The sequence below is a fragment of the Polypterus senegalus genome, chromosome 17 (genome assembly GCF_016835505.1).
Source record: "Polypterus senegalus isolate Bchr_013 chromosome 17, ASM1683550v1, whole genome shotgun sequence".
NCBI classification, from domain to species: Eukaryota; Metazoa; Chordata; class Cladistia; order Polypteriformes; family Polypteridae; genus Polypterus; species Polypterus senegalus.
The window spans coordinates 66,840,805-66,859,893 of record NC_053170.1 but is presented as its reverse complement, the minus strand read 5'-3'; the positions used below and the strand labels follow the sequence as shown (position 1 = coordinate 66,859,893).

At 38.7% G+C, this 19,089-nt stretch overlaps 1 protein-coding gene across 3 annotated transcripts in view; it reads left to right on the top strand.

Annotated features, from left to right (window-relative positions):
• The window catches only part of si:dkey-93h22.7 (zwei Ig domain protein zig-1), a 60,238-nt gene extending 41,355 nt beyond the window's left edge, over positions 1-18,883 (top strand). Inside the window, exons 7-8 of one of the 3 annotated variants that reach the window (XM_039739995.1) lie at positions 14,283-14,382; positions 18,438-18,578. In XM_039739995.1, coding sequence (XP_039595929.1) covers positions 14,283-14,382; positions 18,438-18,471 — 134 coding nt within the window. In that variant the 3' untranslated portion in view covers positions 18,472-18,578. Of the gene's footprint in view, positions 1-2,548; positions 2,817-14,282; positions 14,383-18,437 lie in introns of those variants that run through there. The other 2 variants (XM_039739993.1, XM_039739992.1) reach the window with 2 other exon arrangements.
• The last annotated feature ends 206 nt before the right edge of the window (positions 18,884-19,089 follow it).

Sequence of the window (19,089 nt, the reverse complement as noted above, 5' to 3'; positions counted from 1 at the left end):
ACAGGGCGGAGGTTGTAACACTGCTGAGTGTGCAGAGAAGGGTGGAAAAGTCCTTTGCATCTACGAGGTGACTGTTCTTAATATCAACCTGCAAACCGTTTGCACACAGGAAATCTGCACCCAGTAGCGGCCTGGCCACCTTGGCCAAGACAAATGCCCAATGGAAACGTATATCACTGAAAGATAAGGTGGTATGCTGTGTTCGATAGGTGGGGATGGTGATACCATTTGCAGCCAAAACAGGCTCTTCTCTCCCTGAAGCCACATCAATAGATGATGCAGGAAGCACACTCACTTCTGCACCAGTATCACATTGAAAACCGCAGCCGGACTGGGCATCTGTTATGTAAAGCAGGTTGTCTGCAGGATCTAATGAGCTAGTGTTGACCGACCCAGCTAGGCTAAACTTACAAGGAGGGTGGCATTTATTTGCGTTCTTGCCAAATCGGGCATGGTAAAAACACAGATCAGTTGTCAGGATCGTGGCAGGAAGAGGAAGAGCAATGCGAGCTGCAGGCTTGCTAATGGGCCTGACGAGGGTTGCAGGAGAAAGATAGCTCTGCAAAACAGAGTGTAGGCTGTCAGCCATCGTGGCTAACTTTTGGTAGTCAACAACTGACACTCTGGCCAGGGCAGTGAGCATTTTTTCTGGCATCTGGTGCAGAAACAGTTCTCTAAATATAAAACAAGACTTATGGGTGCCTAGAAAAGCTAACGTGTTGATCCATCAATGTAGAGTGCTTCACATTTCTGAGGCCTGGCAATGAGAGCAGTCGCCGTGCCTGCTCTGACTCTGTAACGCCATATTTTCATTTAAAGGTATGCCTTTAAGGTTACATACTTGTCCATATCCAGGGGATTTTCAAGGATACTCACTACCCTGAATACCATGGAGCCGCCGAGAGCTGCAACAACATACTAGTACCTTGTGTCTTCTGCTGTAATGTCTTACAACACAAACTGTGTCTCTGCTTGGGTGAACCATGCTGTGGCTTACTGTTCCAAAATCGTGTTGGCAGGCATGTATAATGTAACTCTGGAAGAGGTCACCACTGTAGCGCCCTGCAAAGGAAGAAAACATGCCAGATAACATTTTCTCGAAGCAGGCAAAAACTACTAACTTCGTTATTGAATGTGCTTAAACTATATACATAACTGTTGCCTCTCCACTCATCACCCCGCCTCCTCCTATACTGCAGTGTGTGTTAATTGTGTCTTTACATTGGGTTAGCACCTCCAGCCGCTACAGTATTTGCAACACAAGAAAACTATCCAAACAAAATCCAAAATAAAACATATAACAACCTGGTGGTATTCAACTGTAATTATTGTCTACTTCTAACAAATTGGGTCCTTCATCAACTATAAAGTGCCTCATACTTTCCCTCCCTAGAATGAGAATTAAATTTATGAAAACAAGTCAACATGTTTTTATTACTAGACTTGCACAATACTAATTGCAATTATTATATAACTGCTGTATTATTTAGATTATTATTATAAACCGGCTGACCTCACTCATCTCAGTATTTTACACTAGTAGTGCACATCACTGAAGCAAGCCGTATATTTCAAATTTCAAATGGTATCATGCATGGTAATCAAGTAATCAAAATCAGCTCTTAAAATCAGCTGACAATGCAGTTTGTAGTTATTATTATAAAATATACAGCAAAGATCTGAGTGGAGAGAAAAGCTTACAGTTTTGTAAATAAAGTGGTCTAATGGAGAAAACACCTTTGAATCATGTTGATATTAAGCAGGAGCAATCTGAATAGAACTAGCATAGAGAAGTAAATTTTAAAAACTCAAGGCACAGTTAATATGTTCTTTGTAAACATCAAATGTGAACTTAGAAGAACAAGCTGCAGTAAAATTCTTGTGATTGTGCTCCATATCCTTAAATACATGAGTGTTGAAAAACTAAAAATATATAACATGAACTATCAGTAGATAAACAAAACTATTTACAGTCATGGCCAAAAGTTTTGAAAATGGCACAAGTATTGGTTTTCACTGCTGATGACTGCTGCTTCAGTGTTTGTAGATATTTTTGTCAAATGTTTGTATGGTATACCAAAGTATAATTACAAGCATTTCATAATTTTTGAAGGCTTTTGTTGACAATTACATTAAGTTTATGCAAAGAGTCAATATTTGCAGTGTTGGCACTTCTTTTTCAAGATCTCTACAATTCACCCTGGCATGCTGTCAATCAACTTCTGGGACAAATCCTGACTGACGGCAGCACAATTCTCGCATAATCAATGCTTGGAGTTTGTCAGTATTTGTGAGTTTTTGTATGTCCACCCACCTCTTAAGGATTGACCACACGTTCTCAATGGGATTAAGGTCTGTGGAGTTTCCTGGCCATGGACCGAATATTCACATGTTTTGTTCCCCTAGCCACTTAGTTATCACTTTTGCCTTATGGCATGATGCTCAATCATGCTGGAAAAGGCATTGCTCATCACCAAACTGTTCTTGTATAGTTGGAAGAAGTTGCTCTCGGAGGATGTTTTAGTACCACTCTTTATTCATTGCTCAGGATTCGGGCACCACCAGTGCAGAGCTTGCTCAGGAGTGGCAGCAGGGAGGTGCGAGTGCATCTGCACGCACAGTGAGGCAAAGACTTTTGGAGGATGGCCTGGTGTTAAGAAGGGCAGAAAAGAAGCCACTTCTCTCCAAGAAGAACATCAGGGACAGACTGATATTCTGAAAAAGTTACAGGGATTGGACAGCTGAGGACTGGGGTGAAGTCATTTTCTCTGATGAATCCCCTTTCCGATTGTTTGGGGCATATAGAAAAAAGATTTTCCGGAGAAAAAAAGGTGAGCGCTACCATTAGTCCTGTGTCATGCCAACAGTAAAGCATCCTGAGACCATTCATGTGTGGGGTTGCTTCTCAGCCAAAGGAGTGGGCTCACTCACAATTTTGCCTAAAAACAGAGCCAATTTTGTGTTATTCAGTTTTATTCTTGAATAGAAACACACTTATTTCATTATACCTTTGCGAAAGTGTTTATTTTATATTCCAGTAACCACTTGAATGAGATCAAATCTGTCTCTGCCTTTCTCTTACATGCACACACAAATTTATACATGAAAACATCACTATTTGAAAATGCTATGCCATTTGAACTTGAGTTGTCATTTGAACATTTTTTTTCGATCTTGCCTGTACTCTGTGTTATGGTGCATGTTACTAAAAATGCAGACAGACTTCTTCGTTTTGAGCACATACACTATAAGCATGGCACTGCCAGATCTAAACACTAGTGTGGCATATTCTTTGCGTACTAAAGTGACCTTTAGCTACAGGTGGAAGTCCGATTTTACTTATGGTGCCAAGCAGAGTTGAGTTGCAGTGCAGCAGTCTATTAGCCAGTGAAAGCGCTGTGATGAAGCTTTCTGTTTTTACGATTCTGCCTTTGTCCAGTCTGATACCGGTCACAGGACATCGTATCTTTGATTGCCGGAACAACAAATAGTTCTAAGCTGGCATCAACCACAGCACAAACTGTGGTCATCACTGCTCTTGTGAAAAGAATGGAGATAAATGTCATCAACCCAAAGTGGGAGAGACAAGTTCGTTGTACCATATGAACGTCACTGACAAAATAAAACTGAATATGTTTTTATTACATTATAGTAATAATAATAGCAGCTCACTACTTAAAACGCAGAGCGCCCAGATTCAAACCCTGAACCTTTTGTTTATAAGGCAGCAGTTCATACCACTGCACCATCCAAGAATACATATCAGCTTTCTGTCGATTGACATTTGAGCTTGGGTTTTTAACTCATTGACAGAAACATGTAAATTGAATGACAATTCACATCATTATTAGTATAACATGGAAAAAGTTTTTGCTTTAGGTATGTGTTCAGCATTTCTTGCCTTGCATTTTGCGTCATCCTACACTTACATAGATCTTTGTAGACATAGAACACACATGAAATGTATGTATTCCAAATGACAATATATTATTTACGCTATGCAACTCCAGGCGCCTCACACCCGGATAAACAGACTTGAGCTGGGAGAATTTTTTGTCCGACTTGAGCTGCAGCGGTGGGGGGATAGAATGGCAGGCTGCTTGCTGCTGATATATTATCTACCCAATATAAATCCCGGCACCTCACACCACAATAAGGAGACTTGAGTTGGGAAAAGTTTGTGACTAATTTCAGCACCGTCGTTGGAGGGGTGGTGCAGGTGTGCGATAGCAGGATGCTTGCTGCTTGTGCTGATCAACACATTTGCTAAACAAAAGATGCTGATGACGAGGGGTGTGAAGGAATTTAAAGTGGCCCGGGATTACTTGTTTTTTTGTAGGCTTTAGGGATTCTGGTGATAAGATGTCTAATATTAATAACTCCAAAATGAATCCTATTAATCATATGAGAACATGAGGGCAACCATTAAGAAGGATATTACTAAGTTTAAAAGACAGTTGGAGAGGAATACAGCAGATAAGGAGAAAGATGACCCGAACAGATTCTTTCAGTATTTTAGTAGTAAAAGAACAGTCAAGAAGGAGGTGAAATGCATCAGGAATAGTAAAGGGGAATTAAAAGATACAGACAGTGAAATAGTGGATCCTTTAAACTTACATTTTTCTCAGGCCTTCACAAGTGAGGAAGTAGATAACCTTCCAGCAATAATTAGGACTTCTAAGGAGGTTCTGAGTGATTTAGAAATTGTAGAGAAAGAAGAACTGTTTAGAATAAATAGGCTGAAGTCAAGAAAATCACCGGGACCAAATAATATTTAACCTCCAGTTCTTAAGGAGGCTAGCAAGTACATATTGTGAGGTTTCTGAACTCTTTTGGTACCCTCTCCCCACCCCACAATGGGACAACACGCCAAAGCATGATTGCTGCGTCTGTGGAAGACTGCTTGTCCGTCACTGAGGGAACCGCAGGTTCGCAGTACCCCAGCATAGCGCCACAGAGAGAACTACAAACTGATTGCAGTCGTGCTATAAGCAGCTTTCGCCAATGGGTAATGTATGGGACATTATAAATGTAGTGAACAGTATAACTTGGCTACTAACCTGGCCCCGACCTGCTTGCTATGCCTGAATAAAGGAGAGTGGTAGATCCCGCTATAATAAATAACAGTGTTTTTCCTCTTTCAAGCTGAATAAACCAGATTTTGCTAAAGTACCGAGACTCAACCTCCTTTCTGGGTTGTAAGACAATGACTCACACATCACAATATACAGTATAAACCCTTATCACATATTTTTAGAAAGTCACTATGCATTGCGGAGATTTCGAAGGAATGGAAAATGACAAATATTATCCCGTTATATAACAAGGGTGACTGGGTAGAACCAAACAATTATAGGCCAGTAAGCTTAACGTGCATCTTAGGAAAATTAATTAAAGGAATTATTAAGGATAAGATTGAGTAGCACATGGCAAGTACAGGAGTTTTTCTGAACAGTCAACATATGTTCAGAAGAGGGAGGTTGTGTTTTACCAACATGCTGGAATTCTATGAGGAAACAACAAAAGGATAAGATCAAAGTGGAGCATATGATATTATTTATTTCATAAGGTGCCACATGAGAGGCTGGGCATCAAACTAAGAGAAGTGGGATTTCAAGGTGATGTTTTGTAGATGGGTCTAGAATTGGCTCAGACAAAGGAAGCAGAGGGTGATGGTGTGAGGAACATTATCAGAATTGGCTGATGTTAAGAGTGATGTTTTACAGGGGTCAATGCTAGGGCCTGTGCTATTTTTAATATATATTGTAATGTGTGAATCCCTGTCTTGCACCCCAAAACATGAAGCTGAGTCTCAGTACATTAGGAAAACCAGCTTCATACAACTTGAAACAGTAACAGCCTGGTTATTTATTGTAGCGGGATCTACCCTTCTATACACAGACACAGCAATCAGGCAGGGTTGTGGCCCAGTTAGTGGCTATGTACTGTAATACTGTTCCTGCATTTATAATGTTCTTTGCATCACCCATCGACGACAGATACTTATAGCGTGAACGCAGTCAGCTCGGATTTGCTTTCGCTGCAAGCTGCTACAGAGCTGCGAGCCTGCGGTTGCCCCAACAACTGATAGGCTATCTTCCACGATCTTCCCGATCATGCTTCAGGATGCTCTTCAGCGTATCTTCCCGTTAGGGCAAGTCCCAAAAGAGTTTAGAAACCTTACATATAAATGATTTAGATAGAAATATAAGTAACAAGCTGGTTAAGTTAGCAGATGATACCAAGATAGGTGGATTTGCAGATAATTTGGAATCTGCTAAATCGTTATAGAAGGACTTAGGCAGCATGCAGGCTTGGGCAGATTTGTGGCAGATGAAATTTAATGTTGGTAAATGTAAAGTATTACACATAAGAAGTAAAAATGTTAGGTTTGAATACACAATAGGCAGTCTGAAAATTGAGAGTACACCTTATGAGAAGGATTTATGAGTCATAGTGGACATAGTGAAAGTTGTACCTTCTACCTGCACCTTACATAATGGTTCTTTTCCTAAATAAGGAGTGGCACTGCATATGTACTTTGTCAGCATGCTTATGTCGTTCAAGCACAGGAACGTCTGTAGTCTACTTTGTCTTTACTCTGTAGGAAGATAAGCAAAAAATATTCAATGTGGCGTTTATATAAATCACATATAAATGTTTTTCATATAAAGACCATCAAAAAACGTAATCGCAAAAGGAACTTTGCACGATTCCTTGGCAAGCTCTGTAGGTCCTGCTGTTTTGTTGAAAGGCAGATTCACTGCCATGATGATGCCCGACCTGTTGCTGCATTCAAATGGTGCCATCTTTCGCCTTTACGCCTCGTGCAGTTGCATTGTTCTTATGTGTGACTGAACATTTCTTGCAGGGAGGGCTTTTGTTCTCTTTCTCCAATGTAGATCACTCATCCTCATCTAAGTTCACCTCTTTTTATTTGTAAACAGCACTGTCAGATCAGGGAGAGTGTGAAAGGGACTGAAAAAATGCTAATCTTTACAAGTACCATAAATTGACACTGGCTGTTACAAGTCAAGTCAAGTTGGGAAGCATGCACTGATACGGTGCGTTGCTGCACCCACTATGCGATAAAAAAACAACTCAGGATCCCGGTTTGCAACCATCCAGGCAGACATGCGGTCCAGTCCTACCCTCCGGAAATGACCCTCTATCTGCAGCAGCCAGGTGTTACGTGGGCAACCCCTTGGCCTGGTCCAGCCACTCGGGTCCCCAGCAATGAGGATCTTACAAGCCAGATCACCCTCTGGGAAACACGTCACATGGCCGTAGTGCCATAACTGACGCTCCCTCACAAGCAGGTAATGTGCCTCATTCGGGACTCTGTGAGCAACCGCTCGTTCGACACAAAGTCAAACCAACAGTACCCAAGGATTTTCCAGAGAGACACAGTACCAAAGGAGTCCAGCCACATAGCAAGACAGGAAGCACCAGGACTCTAAAGACATGGACCTTCGTCCTTTTGCATAAATATCGGGAGTGCCACACACCCCTTTCCAGCGACCTCATGATCTCCCCATGTTCTCCCACTCTGTCTACTGACTTCATAGGAAGAGTCACCAGACATGAATGTCACTACCAAGGTAAGTAAACCTCTCGACAAGGTCGACACTCTCTCCGCAAATGGACACACTGCTGATGGCTGCTCCCAAGAGGTCATTAATGGCCTGGATCTTGGTTTTTATCCAGGACCCTTGCAAGCCCAGCCACTCAGACTCCTCGCTCAGTGTCTTGAACGCCCTGATCAGAGCCTCCATTGACTCCACGAAGATCACAGCATCGTCAGCAAAGTCAAGATCCATGAATCTTTCTTCACCAACAGGTGCCCCACAGCTGCTGGACCCCACAATCTTGCCCAACACCCAGTCCATACATACATACATACATACTGGTGTGGGTGGTGCTGTTATAGAGTCAAATCAAGTGTATGTTTTTATTCTATAATAGTAACAATAAGAGCAGCTCACTACTCAAAATGGTAAACCTCGGAAGAAGCCAGAATTGAACCTGCAACCTCTTAGTTATGAGTCAGCAGTTCTTACCTCTGCACCAGCCAAGCGATCATCTCAGGATCGATTTCTAACCTGATTTCATTTTCTTTGGTTATATTCTTGAATATATTCTTAAAGAAAAGCACCCTTGTTGTGTTATAATTGTACCTTTTGTGAAAGTGTTTATTAGATATTTCTTCAGTCGTCACACATTATACACTTCACGTCAACATTTTGTCATTAGTACTATAACATATAAAAAGTTTCTGTTTAAACTATGCGTTCAACAGTTCTTGCTTCACATTTTCTGTCATCCTACATTTACCCAGATCGTTGTAGACAAAGAACACATTTTAAATGCATGTGTTCCAAATAACTATATATTATTTACCCTATACAACTCCAGGCATCTCACACCCAGATAAACAGACTTGAGCTGGGAGAACTTTTTGTCTGATTTGAGCTGTGGCAGTGGGCGATGGAATGGCAGGCTGCTTGCTGCTTGTGCTGATCAACAATGTTGCAAAACAAAAGACGCTAATGGAGAGGTGCGAAGGAATTTAAGGTGGCCCGGGATTATGACTTTTTTCATAGGCTTTGGGGATTCTAGTGTTAAGAAGGCAAACAGAATGTTAGGTTAAACAGCACAATATGTGGAGTACAAGTCCAAGGAGGTTATGTTCAAGCTTTATAATGCACTGGTGAGGCCTCATCTAGAGTATTGTGTGCAGTTTTGGTCTCCAGGCTACAAAATGACATAGCAGCACTAGAAAAGGTCCAGAGAAGAGGGACTAGGTTCATTCCAGGACTACAGGGGATGAATTTTGAAGAAAGATTAAAAGTGCTGAGCCTTTCACTTTAAGCAAAAGAAGATTAAAAAATGACATGATTGAAGTGTTTAAAATTATGAAGGGAATTAGTACAGTGGATCGAGACTGTTATTTTAAAATGAGTTCATCAAGAACACGGAGACATAGTTGGAAACTTGTCAAGGGTAAATTTCACATCAACATTAAGAAGTTTTTCTTAACACAGAGAACCACAGACACTTGGAATAAGCTGCCAAATAGCATGGTACATAACTTTAGTGACTTTCAAAATTAGACTTGATTTTTTTTTGTTAAGAATTAATTGGATAGGACTGGCAAGCTTTGTTAGGTTGAATGGCCTGTTCTTATCTAGATTGTTCAAATGTTCTAATTTTCTATGCACTCGTCATTACAATTCTCAGTGTGGGGATTTTTGCTGTAGCCTTACTTAAATAGTGACTCTAAACATTTTGCAAGTGCCCATATACAGTATTTATATAGAAGTTGGGATCCAGTCTTTTCTGCATAATGAAGCAGTTTTGTCTTATGTTCTTGAGACTGGACAGCTCTTCTAAATGTGAGCAGTAATATAGTACCATATGTTGTTTTATAAAGTGTGTCGCTGCTGTCACTGCACCAAAAAGTTTCCACTATATCTTCCACTGCTCCAGTATCTTCATGTGTGGCAGAAACAAAGTCACTGCTGACTAGATTTAAAGCGTACACTGCACAGTCAGTTCTTGGCCTATACGCTGGACCATTACACCTTGAAGTTCTGAGATGCCTTCACCTACAGCGCCAGAGAAAAACTGCACGCTCATTGCATTATCTGTTAAAATACTTTGCACTTCAGACTATGACCTATGACTCTCAGATTTTTGCGTGTAGTTTTTGTTTTTCATTGGCTTCTTTGAACTCTGGATTTTAAACATAGACAATCAATTGTACTTTGTAATGACTCACCTTGAAAATATAATGATGTTTATGTAGTATCTTTAAATAGGCATGCTTTTCTTTCAGTATTTGCATTTAGAAATACTTTAAAATGTATAATTCCCTACCTAATCTAGTCAAGTACAGTAAAGTACATGCAATTCACTACTTTTCACTACTTGTTTTAAATTCAGAAAGGAACAATATATTCTACAGGGAAATTAGTTAATGTTAAAAACAAGGTATACATTGGTGAGGATGGGAGAGAGTGGGGTTCCAGGAGTGTTTAGCTGTTTGAGGCACACTGGTGTTGTCACACAACTGATTCGAAAAAGCCTGTGAATGAAAAAGGAGGCCTAGTTGTTCAGTGATTAGACTTACCAATGATTATGAGCCCATGCCATTCAGCCTGATTGAGATAGCTCTGTATAGACACCACGTTCCTAGTGACATCATACAACTTATACTGAATTTTATACAAATTTCAGGCTAAGAGTCACTTCTGGGTCCATTGTTTTGAGTTGGAACAGTCTGGAAAAGGCATTTTAAGAGACTATACCATCTCCACTATCCTTTTTGCCCTCACCATAAATATGACTGCCAAATCAGTAGCATTTGAGTGCACAGGTCCTAAAACAAGTCTGGGTTGTGACAACCCCAGCCAGATCATCCATGGACAATCTGATAATAATGACAACATCAGTGCCAGGTGCCAGATGGATCCTCCATGGCCTAGAGAGCTCATCAATTAAGCAAGGATGATTTTAAAACATAGTAAACCTTGATGCTAAGGAGGGGCTGAGTAGTGGACAACTATTTCATCTATCATAGAGCAACCAGTGAAGAGCCTTGGCTTTCGGACAAGAAGACCATGAAAGACCTTGGTGGCTGGCTCACAAAGCTGGACAAATCAGGCCTACTAGGAAGATTCATGGCTTGTATTTACCAAGATATTGTGGCATCTGCTTGTATATGAGAACCCCATGTCAACTGTTGAGTCTCTGGAGAGTAGGATTGGTAACTACCTTCACAGGTGGCTATGTCTTGCCTGTGCTTGCCTTTCAGTAGCCTGGCAGAGGAGGTGTTGGTGTTGCAGACGAGAGAGGCCCCAAGGTTCCCTCTCCTGGGATTGAGGTCAGAATAGGCAGGGAGTGGAGGGCAGCCAATGCATTGGAAGTTGCAGAGTCTCAGCTAAGGCACAGACAGTCTGTGGGAAATGTGGCTACAGGTCGAGCTGCTCTGGGCTACTTCCTAATGAGGCAGATTAAGAAAGCCCAGTGCAATCAGAGACACAGTCTGATTCAGATCAGGTAAGAGCATGTGTGGAGGAAGAGACAGCTAGCAGGATTGTGCGTCAGAGTCAACAAGGAGTCTAGACATGAGAAGAATCTGAATTATAGTGCAAGGTTACAAGGGAAAAAACATCCTGCGGGCAGATTTCCAGCATGTCTGCTTACAGATCATGGCTATATATAATGGTCTACTAAGTCTAGCAAACCTCTATGTTTGAAGAAAATCAAAACACCATCCTGTGCTCTTTGCAAACATATTCTCCGCAACTGCCCAAATGCCCTTGGAGAAGGCTGTTACCCCTGGTAACATTTCCAGGTACTCAGAGCAGTTGCTGAGGTAATAACCTTAGCCATTTCCACCAGCAAGCACAACCACCCAAAGAAGATCATTTCCTTTGTCAGAACTGGAAAAAAGCTCACCCCAGAGCCAAGACCAGCAACAGGCCTCCTCACCTTATCTGCAGACTGGCAGTTAAGTGTATATTTGGGCAAGCAGCTAAGGTTTCCTGAACACATTGCTATAACTCCATTGAGACACAGTCATCTTCTCGAAGTCTATCAAAAAGGTAATCATGTTAGAACTTGCCATACCCTGGGAAGAGTGCATGGAAGAGACATATGAGAGGAAAGCCCACTGTGAGCCAATAGAGGTGGGCTATTGGGGCTTTGCAGGACAATTGCTCTGTAAAATTGTGTCCTAGTTGGGTGTGGTGAAGCTAGCACAGAAGAAGGTCATTAGGATAATCATTGATACCACAGTAACAACCAAAAGAGGAAGGCCCTGTGGTCAGTTACTGCTGGGACACAAGCTGGGAATTGATCACCCCTGGCTGGGTCACCTGGAATGAGGGTGTCTGATTCTAAAAGACCTAAAACACCTGAGGACTCCAGGTTACATAACTGAGGAAGCGTCTCAGTTTATCCAAGGATTAGTGCTAGGTCATCTCTTCATTTTAATATAGGTAAATCATTCAAATAGGAAGGTTACTAACAAGCTGGATAAATTTGTAAAAGACAGTAAACAATGACTACAGCAGATATGTGACAGATGACATTTAATGTAAATAAATATAAGATTTTGCACCTAGGAAGTAAAAATGTTAAGAGTTACACAACTGGGTTGTGGAAGGGTGAAAATATACATTTATATCATATTTGTAAGAATCATAATGGGTTTATTAATGTTAATAATGTCCAAACATAGACAGTATACATTATGGATTAAGTACTATAATGTACTGTATATCTAATGCAATAGAAGATTTTGCATTTAATAGCATGTGTGTCAAGAACTTGTGATGCCTCATCAGGAACACCATGTGCAGTTCTGGTCTCCATGTTACATAAAAGATAACATCAGCACTGGCCAAAGCCCTGAGATGTGCTACTAGGCTGCCATTCCATCATGAGCTATGAAAAAAGATTGAGAATGATGAATAGATAAGTTAGACTTTTGTAAATCATAATCAAGAAAGCTGTATTGTGAGCCTGTAATTATTTACAAAAAGCATACTTCTTATTCTTTTCACAAAGTCTTACCTTTAATTCAGGTAAAGCCTCATCAACCCATCACAATTAAATAAGATGGCATGTAACATTCATATGTACAACTAATTCATGGACAACAATGATAACACTTGAAATGTGGCATTTGGTGCCACGACCCACCTGCCAAGGTAAAGTCATCCCTGATGGGGGATCACAGGAATCATAGGAAAGAGGGGTCCTTTCATTGGATTGGCTGGCCCAGCGCTGTTTCAGCTGTGGAATGGCCAAATGGGGGAGGCAGCTTGATGGATGAGGACACTGGGACTCTAAACAAATCCAAATCATATTATGTGATATCATCTACTGTTAAATTCTGCTCTGTACTTTTAAAATTTTTATTTTTATACTATACAGTATTGAGGATTTGTTCTTTGTATTGTATTGACCCCCTTCCTTTTGACACCCACTGCACGCCCAACCTACCTGGAAAGGGGTCTCTCTTTGAACTGCCTTTCCCAAGGTTTCTTCCATTTTTTCCCTACAAGGGTTTTTTTTTTTTTTCTTGTCTTCTTAGAGAATCAAGGCTGGGGGGCTGTCAAGAGGCAGGGCCTGTTAAAGCCCATTGCGGCACTTCTTGTGTGATTTTGGGCTATACAAAAATAAATTGCATTGTATTGTATTGTAAATGTGACAGTAGTCTCAATGTGCAATACAACAGAACAATTTCATCAACAAGGTGATAAAAAGGCCATAAACATAAAACAAATCTCCAATAAAGAAAGGTCAAAACATATTTCAAACCACTAAATTTGTCAAAAGTGACTTAAGATCATGCCAGAGATTTTTTTGGCAGTATTCTCTGATTATAGTTGGAACACATAAGGCCAGCGCTGTTCCTAATAATTTTGAAATTCTTTCCTTCTATCCTTTGTGAGTTGCTTTTATTTGATTTCATCTTAATAGTACATTTTTATAGCCAGTCACCAACAATTTTAAGTCCAGCTCATCAATGACAAATACATATGGCTTGGACTTAGCTAGGCACACCATCAAAATAATGACTATTTTTTCTCGTCTCCAAAATATCTTTAGTTTGTTCATCCATACCAGCTAATTTCCCTTGTGGGTATTACTTTATGTAAAACACCTTTTATCATTAGTCACTGAGGCACACCATTCACTTCATTTAAGTGAACACTTCAAATCCAGAGTTTGATAGAGGTCATCATATATGAAAGCACATATTAAATACAGTCGATTTGAGAGCTTGTTGACTTTTGAGCAGTATTGGGTACAAATCTAAGTATAGTCTTTTGTAATAAAGACACATGCACTGACACATCCAGTTTTTCTCAATTTGGCTAGTCTGGGGTTTCCAGCTAACCTAACATAAACATCCCTTATATGTGTGAGGAAAAATGACTGTCTGAAAGACGTCACAATTAGACATGAGAGGACAATGAAAGCTGCCTAACATAAGTCCCTGGAGCTATGAGACAGTAACACTTCTTTCACAGAATGATACCATCATTCTGATAATATGTGGAATCCTTCAAGAAATGTTGTTTTTGAAAACTGTATTTTTATATCTGAGGTGGACAGACTATTGATGAAAGATTACACTGTAAAATTAAATTGTTGCAAAGTAATAAAAAGGTAAAATACAAAGCATACAATTCAGGTTGGTGATGGATCAGTTTTTTTTTCTTTTCTATGCTGTCATTAAACTAATTTTGTTTTCTTTTTTTCAGAGTTGTTACCAATTACCATTGAAGAAATTGCAGTGGGGTTTGCTTGTTTTCTGATACTAGTGATACTGCTCATCACATGCTTTCTGATTGGCTTTAAAATGTCAGTAATATTTTATTCAAATAGTATGTGTTTATTGTTGAACAGATTACACATGTTACACACATATTCTGCATAAGGCAATATTCTCAAACCATTCAGGACAGCACAGGGGCCCAATCCATTTCTGCAGCACTGACCTCACAGGGCTCAAATTCATTTCAGGGTCCCACCATACTCATACTAATTTAGACATGTCAATTAATTTAACCTGCACATCTTTGGGGATGTAGGAGAAAAAAAAAACCAGAGCACCTGTGGAGATAACCACACAGACATTGGAACAATATGCAATTGGAACACCAACACTAAATCCATAATCTGTCACGACTACTCAATACACCACAGTGCCACACATAAATGCATAATATAATATTATATTAGGGCAGCAGTTATAGCTTTTGCTTTGGGGTTGAATTTAGCTTGGGATGTTTTCTCTTTTAAATTTCAATATTTGGCTTATGTTCATGCAAGCACACTGTGTCCATAAAACTACAAATTGGATTTTCCAGACATAGGTGCATTTATACTAGAATCAACTGAAACACCATGACTACAGAAAGATGCTCTCCACCTAAAAAAAGTATGTAACTTATTCTGCCAGATAGCTGCACCAGTGATGATTTAGGTTTGTCATATTAAAGAGGGTGAATACTTAAGTAATCAATATTTTTGTGCTTTACTGAACATTTGTAATTAATTTGTTTATAAAGTCTTTACTATATATGTACTTCATATTTTTGTATCATCCATTGACATGTATAGAATATTTATTTTTGAGTTTTACTTTGTTATGGGTACATGCTTTATTGTATAGCATGTGGGATATTAAATTTGAATCTATAATATATTTTTGGGGAACATTCTAATTTTCCATATGTTTACTTTTTGTGTAATAGCTTTTGTTTTATGTCCATTACTCCATTCTATAATCTCAGCCTTTATTTCATTTAAGACTAGCGGGCTTTCCCCTGATCACAGCGCTCGCCATCCCCTGTGCCTGCGCCACGAGCTACCCTCTTTGCAGTTCGGCAGCGCATGTATGGGAATGCAGATGTACAATTTACTAACTATTTTACATTATAGCGAGTAATTAACCATATTAAAAAATAGTAAAACGTAATAATTTGAAAGTAAATTATGTTTCATGTTGCGTTACAGTTATTTGTTGCATAATACAATTTCGGTTTGTTTGACTTTGAAATTAACACTTAAAAACATTTTAAAATTAACACTTTTACTGTAAAACATCAGTAAAAAATTTTTTTGAATTAAATTTTCGTCAATATCACATTGAATTGGGATTCTGTGTTTGGACTTTCATCGTGACAATGCAACGTATAACTACCCGTTATTGAATTTAGTTTAGTTTAAATAAAACGACTTTTTCTAATGTTGGGCTCTGAGATTTGTAAATTGTCTTTGCAAAAGCTATTTAATTTAAATATTTAATATTTAATATGAATGGCAAATCAAGATCTCCTTCATTGTCTAATGTCTCTAAAGATGTACTACATTATCTTTCTTGGATACATCCTTCTTTCTACAGTAATTCGTGCGGAGGAAGACCAGACGGTGTTAACGGTTATAGATATTCTTTGGGATATTGTAAGTTGATGTTTTCATCTTCCGCACAGTCACTACCAACTGTTTCAGCATAGTGTATTGATACGCATTCGATATTAACTTCATCGTTTTATCGTTTCTCGGTGCTAGGGTTGCCCATGTACTCATTTTCACTGTTGATAACCCTTCATGATGAAATTCTTCAATAAGATTTGGACATAATACTTCTTTAGTTGGGAACTTAAAGTGAGGTAAACGTTAAAATTTATAAGAACTGAGAGAGCAAGAACTGTGTCTGTCAAAAGCATTCACATGAGAGGTGATAGTACTGCGTGCGTGGTTCAATATGGTTGAGAGTAGGGCGTGACTTGAAAACATCTCATGGCCGAAGTCTTGACTCGCAGGACTTGAAAAAATCTTCCAAAAAGTCTTGTCTCGTCGCAGGATTTTTTATATAATAGAGAGATATATTGAGGAAAATGATATACTGTGATAAAGTTTTTTCTTTTCATACATGTAAAATGCATATATATAATCTTTTCAGGTTTTGCTTACTTTATCTTTTGTTCATTATCCCAGTAAGCAGATTGTTTATATTTTTAGTAGTTTTGCAGTAGTGTTTTTCTCTATCTTTACAACAGACAACTTGTTAACAGAATGAATTACAAAAGAGTGTTTCTAGTTTATACATGACAATTAATCTGACAATAAATTCTTAGCTACTTAAGGAAATCACACTTCTCAAAGTAATTAGCAGAAACACACAACTTACATGTAAATGTACAGTAGTCAGCATATCTTGGAATTAAAATCTATGCAATTTATGAGACTATTATATTTGTACTGCAATAGTTACTTTAGGAGTAAAACTGACTTGCCAAGAAGCAATACATGCAGAAATGTAACTGAAGAAATGAAAAGATTTGGAGATGAGACAAATTGTATGCTGCACATGTAGTTCTAGGCAAAAGTGCTTTAAGCATGAAGTTTTCTTTCGCTTCATGTGTGTAAGATCAGAAGCATAAGAAAATATCTTAAGAATGGTGACTGCCCATAAAAAGTATATTTGTGATGTTTTTACACATTGTTATTGATATTACATACAGTATATGTATTGTCGCATAAACCAGACATTAAGAGTCATAAAAAGATTTGGGGCAGCTACCCGTATATTGGTATCCTGGCTGCAAAGTTGCAAAATGTTTAACAGCACTGATGTGCACAAAACTGAATCCAAAACAGAACTGAAGGAATAGGAAAAAGGTGGAGGCTTTTAACGGGGAAGACAGAAAGTGAGGTCAAAGGGGTCAGGCTCATAAGGGTCTTCAACCATAGGCTCGAGCCCAGACATGACATCACAGGGGCCGGAGCCAGTCTTCTTCCGTAGGCTCGGACCTGGAAGTGATGTCAAGAGAGCCAGGTGGAATCTCCTGTGAATGGGCTTCAGGAAAGGGAGAAAAAAGAGAGATAAAGAGTCAGTGCACTCTGCCACATCCCAGTCTGGGTTTGGATTGCCCTTACTCAAGCCCTTTAGCTGCCTCCCATGCTCACATGTGTGACACGTGTGACAGTATATATTTCAGAAATATGTTTGGGAACTAAATACATTGATCATGTATTAATCGTTGTGCATCGCACACATAAATCATGTGCATATGACTAATTTGCAGTGTTGCTATTTTTACAAGCTTGTCATAAATAAAACTTATTAAAACTCTAAACTCAATTAATATGTCACATGAAAAGAAATGATTAGTTTATTAATAAATCATTGTATGAAATCTTTTTCATAGAAGTTCATATTTTCTTTCCATGACCAGACTGTCAAAACACATGTGTTTAGAGCAGCCATAAAAATGTATGTGTAGGCTACAACATTAGCAGCATCACAAAATAAGGACAGCATTGACACATGATGTGCAAATAACAGGCCCAATCAATTACACTTTATTCTTTATTAAGCACAATTCCACTTACAAACCCAATACACTATACAGCTTTTGCAAATATAAGTGAATGAAATGTAAACACATAACATAATGTCATGCAATAACATGCAATGTAAAAAATTGTATGCACAGTATACAGGGTGTTTTTAAGTCCAAATTCTAAAGCATTGCACAGCCAATCAATTAGAAAAGAATTCTGTAGGCAAATATTCTATCTCTTTTAAATATATCTGAGAATTTGGCCATCATATATGACAATGCATTCACTCCAAGGCAAACAAAATTAAACCACAGTCACTGAGTAGAGAAAGAAATGGAAAAGACATAGATATGGCAAATCAAAAGCAATTATTAAAATAAATTAAAAAGTATCAGATCAAAAAATTCTAGATAAGTTGCTGATTAAATTACTTCAGTTTTTTATGGTTTCTGATGAATATCTTTTATTTATTTAATATCATGGAAACATTAATTACAAGAAAATGTAATGCAGCTTAGAATTAATCTAAATGCTTTAGTTACTTATTTTTCTTTTTATTCCAGGAAACAAAAGAATAATGTATCAAGCCAGCACTGAATTATCAATTTACACGCTACTGCAGACTTTCACCTCCATTGTTGGAACAGAAGAACTAACTATAGAGACCAAGGGATTTTTACAAACTTCTTCCTTTCCAGTATCATGCCTGTGAAAATCTATGGAACAATTCCTGGGTTTGGGACCAGTAATACCAAGAAAAAAATCCAAATTTGTTCATAACTACAAATAAAAACCACACAGTAATTTGTTTTTCTGCAGTACAATGCTATATAGTTTTGAAATGTTAGCACTGCATTGGCTTCTATTCTTTTAGTAGAGCTTTCATCAGAGGGGTTTCATTTAGCTTGACTTTCCTGATTCTTTGTTTTATTTTACACGCTTTCATTATTAAAGGTGTTAGATTTTATATTTATCAGCTGAATAAATCTTATGATAAAACATAATGCCACCTCCAATTCTATTGTCTTTATTTAAACTAAGAACTAAACAAACTACAGAAAGCCTGAAGTAATCACATTCACATAAGTTAATTTTTACCTGGTACTTATAGTATTTAGGTTTAAAACTATATCTCTTGCAATGAATTCTAAGAATTGAGGTGGTCTCAGAATGTTTCAGTGCCAGAGGGTTGCCAGATAAATATCACCCTGACTT